The sequence below is a fragment of the Mizuhopecten yessoensis genome, unplaced genomic scaffold (genome assembly GCF_002113885.1).
Source record: "Mizuhopecten yessoensis strain PY_sf001 unplaced genomic scaffold, ASM211388v2 scaffold4615, whole genome shotgun sequence".
Lineage (NCBI taxonomy): Eukaryota > Metazoa > Mollusca > Bivalvia > Pectinida > Pectinidae > Mizuhopecten > Mizuhopecten yessoensis.
In genome coordinates, this window is record NW_018405635.1 from 196,045 (window position 1) to 206,873 (window position 10,829).

The window sequence follows — 10,829 nt, forward strand, 5'->3', positions numbered from 1 at the left end:
TATCACCTATTCACCATATCTATAGGTAAAGTGGGGAGGTAACTCTGTTGTGACGTATCACCTATTCACCATATCTATAGGTAAAATGGGGAGGTAACTCTGTTGTGACGTATCACCTATTCACCATATCTATAGGTAAAGTGGGGAGGTAACTCTGTTGTGACGTATCACCTATTCACCATATCTATAGGTAAAGTGGGGAGGTAACTCTGTTGTGACTTATCACCTATTCACCATATCTATAGGTAAAGTGGGGAGATAACTCTGTTGTGACTTATCACCTATTCACCATATCTACAGGTAAAGCGGGGTGATAACTCTGTTATGACTCATCACCTATTCACCATACATACAGGAAAAGAGGGGAGGTAGTACTGTTGTGAATTATCACCTATTCACCATACATACAGGTAAAGAGGGGAGGTAGTTCTGTTGTGACTTATCACCTGATCACCATATCTATAGGTAAAGTGGGGAGGTAACTCTGTTGTGACGTATCACCTATTCCCCATATCTATAGGTAAAGTGGAGAGGTAACTCTGCTGTGACGTATCACCTATTCACCATATCTATAGGTAAAGTGGACAGGTAACTCTGTTGTGACGTATCACCTATTAACCATATCTATAGGTAAAGTGGGGAGGTAACTCTATTGTGACATATCACCTATTCACCATATCTACAGGTAAAGTGGGGAGGTAACTCTGTTGTGACTTATCGCCTATTCACCATATCTATAGGTAAAGTGGGGGGGTAACTCTGTTGTGACTTATCACCTGTTCACCATATCTATAGGTAAAGTGGGGAGGGAACTCTGTTGTGACGTATCACCTATTCACCATATCTATAGGTAAACTCTGTTGTGACGTATCACCTATTCACCATATCTATAGGTAAACTCTGTTGTGACGTATCACCTATTCACCATATCTATAGGTAAACTCTGTTGTGACGTATCACCTATTCACCATATCTATAGGTAAAGAGGAGAGGTAACTCTGTTGTGACGTATCACCTATTAACCATATCTATAGGTAAAGTGGGGAGGTAACTCTGTTATGACTCATCACCTATTCACCGTACATACAGGTAAATAGGGGAGGTAACTCTGTTGTGACGTATCACCTATTAACCATATCTATAGGTAAAGTGGGGAGGTAACTCTATTGTGACATATCACCTATTCACCATATCTATAGGTAAACTCTGTTGTGACGTATCACCTATTCACCATATCTATAGGTAAAGCGGGGAGGTAACTCTGTTGTGACGTATCACCTATTCACCATATCTACAGGTAAAGTGGGGAGATAACTCTGTTGTGACGCATCACCTATTCACCATATCTACAGGTAAAGTGGAGAGATAACTCTGTTATGACTCATCACCTATTCACCGTACATACAGGTAAAGAGGGGAGGTAACTCTGTTATGACGTATCACCTATTCACCATATCTATAGGTAAAGAGGGGAGGTAACTCTGTTGTGACGTATCACCTATTAACCATATCTATAGGTAAAGTGGGGAGGTAACTCTTTTGTGACGTATCACCTATTCACCATATCTACAGGTAAAGATGGGAGATAACTCTTTTGACTCATCACCTATTCACCGTACATATAGGTAAAGCGGGGAGGTAACTCTGTTGTGACTTATCACCTATTCCCCATATCTATAGGTAAAGTGGGGAGGTAACTCTTTTGTGACGTATCACCTATTCACCATATCTACAGGTAAAGATGGGAGATAACTCTTTTGACTCATCACCTATTCACCATATCTACAGGTAAAGAGGGGAGATAACTCTTTTGACTCATCACCTATTCACCATATCTACAGGTAAAGATGGGAGATAACTCTTTTGACTCATCACCTATTCACCATATCTACAGGTAAAGAGGGGAGATAACTCTTTTGACTCATCACCTATTCACCGTACATATAGGTAAAGCGGGGAGGTAACTCTGTTGTGACTTATCACCTATTCCCCATATCTATAGGTAAAGTGGAGAGGTAACTCTGTTGTGACTTATCACCTATTCACCATATATACAAGTAAAGTGGGGAGGGAACTCTGTTATGACTCATCACCTATTCACCATATCTACAGGTAAAGATGGGAGATAACTCTTTTGACTCATCACCTATTCACCGTACATATAGGTAAAGCGGGGAGGTAACTCTGTTGTGACTTATCACCTGTTCACCATATCTATAGGTAAAGTGGGGAGGTAACTCTGCTGTGACTTATCACCTATTCACCATATCTACAGGTAAAGTGGAGAGATAACTCTGTTATGACTCATCACCTATTCACCGTACATACAGGTAAAGAGGGGAGGTAACTCTGTTATGACTTATCACCTATTCACAATATCTACAGGTAAAGAGGGGAGATAACTCTTTTGACTCATCACCTATTCACCGTACATATAGGTAAAGTGGGGAGGTAACTCTGTTGTGACCTATCACCTATTCCCCATATCTATAGGTAAAGTGGGGAGGTAACTCTGCTGTGACTTATCACCTATTCACCATATCTATAGGTAAAGCGGGGAGGTAACTCTGTTGTGACGTATCACCTATTCACCATATCTATAGGTAAACTCTGTTGTGACGTATCACCTATTCACCATATCTATAGGTAAAGCGGGGAGGTAACTCTGTTGTGACTTATCACCTATTCACCATATCTACAGGTAAAGAGGGGAGGTAACTCTGTTATGACGTATCACCTATTCACAATATCTACAGGTAAAGAGGGGAGATAACTCTGTTGTGACGCATCACCTATTCACCATATCTACAGGTAAAGAGGGGAGATAACTCTTTTGACTCATCACCTATTCACCATATCTACAGGTAAAGAGGGGAGATAACTGTTGTGAGGCATCACCTGTAGCTACAGAGGGAAGTTCTGTCAGGCTTCTATATTCATTGAGGTTATGAATGATTACCTGTTCTGCTAATCTAAACTTACAGAGGGGAGATAACACTGTATTATACCTTATGTTTGAAAAGAGAGCTGAGCTCTATGAGAAACCATTTGTAGGTCTTTGGTCTGAGTGAACAGTTCTCATGCAAGGGTGTCTTATCAAAGGTGTAATGACAACATTGGAAAGCATCAGGAGATATAAGCAGGCATATGGATAACATGACAGAAAGCGTGGTCAGGAGAAGTGCTGCACAGACAGACAGGTGTTTCACTTATTTTGTCTACAGACAACAACAGATTTTAATTAAATTCAGAAGGTAAATGTAAGTTATAATTATAAACAAGGAAATATAATTAAAACCAACAACCAAGTTATTAAAAATAAAAGATACTGCTACAGAAATATTATAAATATATTTTTATGTAAAGCAGTCATCTTCATTGCTGCTCGTAAAGAATAACAGCTGAACAAGTGTTTAGATGAGAAATGGGTCCGTTTATATTGGTAGGGTGTTACATGTTCACTAAAGCTGATAGCGTATTACGAGTCAGTGGATAATCCTTTTACAGTGAAGAAATGACAGTAACTAATTGTCCTTTCTATTCATGAAATTATTTTTCCCTTCTGATTGCTGAAGAAATTTTCTTCCATTAATGACTAAAATTAAAACAAGAACCTGACCATCAATTTTGAGCCAAGTTTGGATCAACTTAATTGTAGTATAGGTCTGACATACAATTCCATCTATTTCATTTAAAATTTGCTGAATTTCTTATATAAGCAGAAAGAGAATCTAGCCAAACTACACGAAAATTGATCAAAAATGTCTTTTCTATAGATATTTCTCAATACATTATAATGGTGCCAGCTGTTCTGACTTCTACCAAACTACAGACAGGGACACTCACTAGCCACCTACCGACAGATATAATAGATAAAGACTCAATAACCATACAATAAAAGCTTAAAACCATTTCACCACTGTAGACCGAAATGGACTCATCCATATCAATGCATGGTAGAGTCTATTAAAGTTACATAGGGGTGAAAGGGTTAAAAATAAATGCCCAACTTCTCCTCTTGGTGTGTTATTACAGATCACTGGTGACATACAAAGAGAAGTTGGAGATTTTATTTTAACATAATATTGTAATTTGAAGAGGATTACTGGAGACATATTGTCTGGTGTTGGATCGTACCTAATTCCTTCATTGAGTTACTGTCATACCCATCAACTGAATCCAACCGCAGTGGAAAACCTGAATTGTCATGCAAACAAAAAGCACATGGTAAAAAGGTGGTCAATGCATTCAAGGGAAGCTGCGAACGCAAGAGACATTAAAATATCAAAATGAGGAAATTTAATCTGATAAATTACATTAAGATGAGGAAATAATATCTTTATAAATCATAAATTTCATAAATAAACCAACAGAGGTTTTTCGATTTTTTTCAACTTAAGACATTTAAACCTTATCAAAATGTATGCAAAATAATGTGGTATATATTTTTTTATTTCATAATGTTACAGTAAATTATTTGTGCAGTGCTAGTTTAATTCTCATTACAGTTTTCCAACAAAACCTTCCCTATTATTAGTACAATAGCGTTATTCATTAACTAGAAGAACTGTAAGTGATTATAACACAGCAAAAAGACAGTGCACAAACTGGTAGATGTAAGTAAAACGTAAAACAAGAGGCCCATGGGCCTTAACGGTCACCTGAGTCTACAGTATTTTTTTTTTTTGTTGAAATATGTACCAATTTGAGTAAAAAATAGTATAATGTTAACTTAACTTTGTCAGGACCATGAGCTGATCATTCCTACAAAGTTTCAGTTCAATCAGCCTAGCAGAACTTGACTTTAAGTTTGAAATGTAAAATGTTAACGGACGACGGACGACGGACGACGGACGACGACGGACGAAAACGGATAGCAATAGGTCACTTGAGCTAAAGCTCAGGTGACCTAAAAACATCAACATTAACAATTAATTAAATAAAACACCTCCATGACAGTTCCCTATAGAAAGCCATTTCCTGATCTTTTATATGAAATGATATTTTACTTATGCCTGGTGTCAACCTATTACCAAACTGTGTTTCCCTTAAATTTACTGAAATAAGTGATATTTAGATCACAGGAATTTTTTAACATATTTCATAAAATTTTAAATTACCAGGTATGTTGTTATCTCCCATTGTTGTCAAGCATTCTGGAATGAAGAAGCTTGGTTTGAATTAGATCACAATTTTATATGTGAAAAATAAAAGTAATCTTTATTTTCTTTCTTGTAATAATATTAAATTTTGAAATGGTTAAACTTCAACCTTTTGAATTTTACAAAAGAAATATAATTTTGCAATGAGTTTTCCGAAAATCAGACTTCTGAAAATTTGTCAAAATATGATGAAAAGACACCACAACATAAAGAAATGTCATGGCTGTGCTGTGTTAATCACATGCAAGTATATCAAAGTGTAGGCCAGGCCTGACATATGTATATAGAAATGTAGGCTAGGCCTTTTGTATGTATAGAACTAGTTTTTCTTACATTTAGGTAGAACAGTATTTCAATGAAATCACCAACTAAATCCCATTATTTTCAAGTTATCCGGATATGAGATTTTATAAATCTGATACTGTAATGATGCTATAGGCTGGTGACACACTTGTGTTGAGGTTTCTGACAACTCCTGATACGAACTAAATCATCTCAGTTAACGACATACAGTGCTACATATATCAAATATGCTTATATTTAATGAGACGATATCATATATATTTCAGAATTTTTCAAAGATGCTTTCATTAAAAAGGTTTAGAAACACATTGTTTATACAATATGCATGATATATATATATTTCACAATGAAGCCATCATCTATTTTGATTATATTTTCAAATGAGCTTTGTTACATAAATATTGAACTGTAGAACCCTGAGCTATTAGCAATTTTGGAAAGCTAGAATTATTTCGGAACTTTCAAGAAATTCTTTTTCATTTCAGGTAAGTTGGTAAATTATGATAAATAGATTATTTTGGACAAATGTATTTAGACATATACACTTTATAATAACTATAGATGCATAATATAGATTACATTTATGAAAGTCTGTATCGGTGAACCTTTGTTGGTCTTGTATAATACCTGGTAATCAAAACATCTATTTGGTACTGGGCTGTAGGCATGTGTTCAAGCAGACAATGTGCTCCACTGTACATATTGGAAAGTAAATGTACTCGCAACAGTTTAAAGCAAGATACGGAAAAAAAAGGGAAAAAACAAACACATTGAGCTGTAAAGGGAGATAACTCTAGTAAATTGGCAAAGGGAGATAACTATTGCAGGTTTTGTACAGATCAGTTGCAAACTCTTACTGTTTATCATTACTGGTGCTATATGAAAGGGAAAGTACCCAACCAGTTGGTAATTTCATAAATATTTACAGGTAAGTTAAATTACATGTGTTTTTCTCTGTACTTTTGTATAGAAATGTCATGGTATAATGGAAGTGTATTACAAGGAGCAAACAGACTAAACAAAAGTGTACCCATAATGTATTTTATCTATTGATTATTTAGATATACTGTATGGAGGTAGATATTAGATTAAACAATAAAAGATAAGTAAATAACCACATTATAGAATGAATAACAAAATTATCTAGAAATCACCAACTTAACAAAATTAGGGATTTCACCATTCTTACACAACTTAATTGTCAAAAAAGACAAGTTTCTCTCAGACATTGTGAGATTTGTTGATGGGCTGTATGATGGAATATTCCCACCTCTATACATTTATTCTTTCTTAGGGAAAATGTCACTCAACACTTGATTATCTTAATTTGTTTATCTCAAAAATTTCAATTACCCCAAACAAATCAGCCTTCAGAAAGTCGACATGAAAATAGAATGTTTCAGTTTTGAAATTGCAATATTTTAAGGGAGACTTCCACTTTTAAGTCCTCATTTATTACTTATGATGTCATAAGAGTTCCCTTCATACTGTTTTTTTTTTTACTCAAAATAAATCAGATCAATTGTACAGATTAGCCCAAACCATGACATTTAGTCAGTTTCTCTTCTATGAATTTTGAAATTGCTGAAAGAAAACATACTTTTCAATCAAAACACCATTACCTATCCCTAGCCACCAACTCACACACACTCTGTCCATAACCAAAGCTGTCACCCCTAACACACTCCTCCAGCACCCTTCCCCGATCTTACAAACAGTGACTTAACGAGATCAAATAAACATGTTTATCTTTATCATGTTAATCTATTAGATAATAAATTCCAAAACTGAAATTAAAACAGGATTATAACCCAAATACACAAAATATTCATGATGTTAACTTGAAATTTATTTTTAATCCATTGGCAGAAAAGTTCATCAGAGCCCAACTCATATGAATAGCACAAGCTTAAGGAAGAGATTATGTCAAAGGACCGATTGAATCAGTAAAATTGTTTTTCATTTTTTTTTAAGGGGAGCAAATTGAATACCAGATTATATGCTTCGAGGAAAAAAACACTTTTTTGACAATGTGTAATCTATTTTGCTCACAACAAAACAAAAATGATTTGATATGTGTATTTGGGAATGGTCCGTTAGATAGTCACTGTTTACAAGTGTATATAGTAGGGAATGTCGTTACCATCTGTCGCTAGACCGCCGGTCAGGGCACTCAACTGGATCCAACCAGCTACGGTGAGACAAGAGGAAAGCTGTTATCATTTCTCCCTATTACACTGTATAACTATAACTGTACGGTGAGACAAGAGGAAAGCTGTTATCATTTCTCCCTATTATACTGCATAACTATAACTGTACGGAGAGACAAGAGGAAAGCTGTAATCATTTCTCCCTATAATACTGTATAACTACAACTGTACGGTGAGACAAGAAGCGGTTATCATTTCTCCCTATAATACTGTATAACTACAACTGTACGGTGAGACAAGAAGCGGTTATCATTTCTCCCTATTATACTGTATAACTATAACTGTACGGTGAGACAAGAGGAAAGCTGTTATCATTTCTCCCTATTATACTGTATAACTATAACTGTACGGTGAGACAAGAGGAAAGCTGTTATCATTTCTCCCTATTATACTGTATAACTATAACTGTACGGTGAGACAAGAGGAAAGCTGTTATCATTTCTCCCTATTATACTGTATAACTATAACTGTACGGTGAGACAAGAGGAAAGCTGTTATCATTTCTCCCTATTATACTGTATAACTATAACTGTACGGTGAGACAAGAGGAAAGCTGTTATCATTTCTCCCTATTATACTGTATAACTATAACTGTACGGTGAGACAAGAGGAAAGCTGTTATCATTTCTCCCTATTATACTGTATAACTATAACTGTACGGTGAGACAAGAGGAAAGCTGTTATCATTTCTCCCTATTATACTGTATAACTATAACTGTACGGTGAGACAAGAGGAAAGCTGTTATCATTTCTCCCTATTATACTGTATAACTATAACTGTACGGTGAGACAAGAGGAAAGCTGTTATCATTTCTCCCTATTATACTGTATAACTATAACTGTACGGTGAGACAAGAGGAAAGCTGTTATCATTTCTCCCTATTATACTGTATAACTATAACTGTACGGTGAGACAAGAGGAAAGCTGTTATCATTTCTCCCTATTATACTGTATAACTATAACTGTACGGTGAGACAAGAGGAAAGCTGTTATCATTTCTCCCTATTATACTGTATAACTATAACTGTACGGTGAGACAAGAGGAAAGCTGTTATCATTTCTCCCTATTATACTGTATAACTATAACTGTACGGTGAGACAAGAGGAAAGCTGTTATCATTTCTCCCTATTATACTGTATAACTATAACTGTACGGTGAGACAAGAGGAAAGCTGTTATCATTTCTCCCTATTATACTGTATAACTATAACTGTACGGTGAGACAAGAGGAAAGCTGTTATCATTTCTCCCTATTATACTGTATAACTATAACTGTACGGTGAGACAAGAGGAAAGCTGTTATCATTTCTCCCTATTATACTGTATAACTATAACTGTACGGTGAGACAAGAGGAAAGCTGTTATCATTTCTCCCTATTATACTGTATAACTATAACTGTACGGTGAGACAAGAGGAAAGCTGTTATCATTTCTCCCTATTATACTGTATAACTATAACTGTACGGTGAGACAAGAGGAAAGCTGTTATCATTTCTCCCTATTATACTGTATAACTATAACTGTACGGTGAGACAAGAGGAAAGCTGTTATCATTTCTCCCTATTATACTGTATAACTATAACTGTACGGTGAGACAAGAGGAAAGCTGTTATCATTTCTCCCTATTATACTGTATAACTATAACTGTACGGTGAGACAAGAGGAAAGCTGTTATCATTTCTCCCTATTATACTGTATAACTATAACTGTACGGTGAGACAAGAGGAAAGCTGTTATCATTTCTCCCTATTATACTGTATAACTATAACTGTACGGTGAGACAAGAGGAAAGCTGTTATCATTTCTCCCTATTATACTGTATAACTATAACTGTACGGTGAGACAAGAGGAAAGCTGTTATCATTTCTCCCTATTATACTGTATAACTATAACTGTACGGTGAGACAAGAGGAAAGCTGTTATCATTTCTCCCTATTATACTGTATAACTATAACTGTACGGTGAGACAAGAGGAAAGCTGTTATCATTTCTCCCTATTATACTGTATAACTATAACTGTACGGTGAGACAAGATGAAAACTGTTATCATTTCTCCCTATTACACTGTATAACTATAACTGTACGGTGAGACAAGAGGAAAACTGTTATCATTTCTCCCTATTATACTGTATAACTATAACTGTACAGTGAGACAAGATGAAAGCTGTTATCGTTTCTCCCTATTACACTGTATAACTATAACTGTACGGTGAGACAAGATGAAAACTGTTATCGTTTCTCCCTATTACACTGTATAACTATAACTGTACGGTGAGACAAGAAGAAAGCTGTCATCATTTCTCCCTATTATACTGTATAACTATAACTGTACTGTGAGACGAGAAGCGGTTATCATTTCTCCCTATTACACTGTATAACCATAACTGGTTACACTCGTAGGTAAACACTTTTGTTTCTGTTTCAGTCACAAAGATTTACACCAGAAACATTTGTATTTTACTACATCTCTGAATCCTTACTCTATTTGCTGTGCGCTCCTTTTGGTCATTCCAGCTCATGCAAAAAAATAATATCTTTAACAATATGATCACTGTTGGAAAAAAAATCTGCAAAATATTGACCCCTGCAAAAAAAGTTGTCACAGAGTGATTTCATGTTTATCCCGACTTAACGTCACTTCTACTGTCTGTACATAGTCCTCTGTGATTTCTGATTATACCCCAGGCTTTGTTAACCAGTGACACATGCAATATACAGGGAAATATACAAAGGAAAACATATCAGTTAACATACAACCATGACAGCCAATCAAAACAATAACCCAGACACGAGACTCAAACAGTTCTCACTAATCAACATCAACACAACTACATTACATACAGGTCAACTAAGACCAGTTACTACCATATAGTATTGGCTGCTTATTTTCCAGCGGGATTAATAATTTCATTAATTTTATAAATTCATTACATCAAACACCTTGAACATTTAGGTAGACAAGAGGCCCAAGGGCCTTAGCGGTCACCTGAGTTATATCATAGGTACTGGTAGCTTTATTTTATTGTTTAGATGTGATGTGGAAATCAGCATGTAAACTAAGTGAAATACAATACTTGTCATGTCATCAATGGATAAGAATTTGAAAATATTGGTAAATGTTCCCTTTGGGGCCCCGCCCTAGCCCCTGGGGAT

General features: G+C 35.6%; 1 protein-coding gene across 1 annotated transcript in view; it reads right to left on the reverse strand.

Annotated features, from left to right (window-relative positions):
- Positions 1-10,829, reverse strand: part of LOC110449456 (piezo-type mechanosensitive ion channel component 1-like) — a 122,477-nt gene that overhangs the window by 69,497 nt on the left and 42,151 nt on the right. The window contains 2 exon segments of the mRNA XM_021496332.1: positions 4,138-4,197; positions 7,609-7,656. Of these exon segments, the coding sequence (XP_021352007.1) occupies positions 4,138-4,197; positions 7,609-7,656 (108 nt within the window).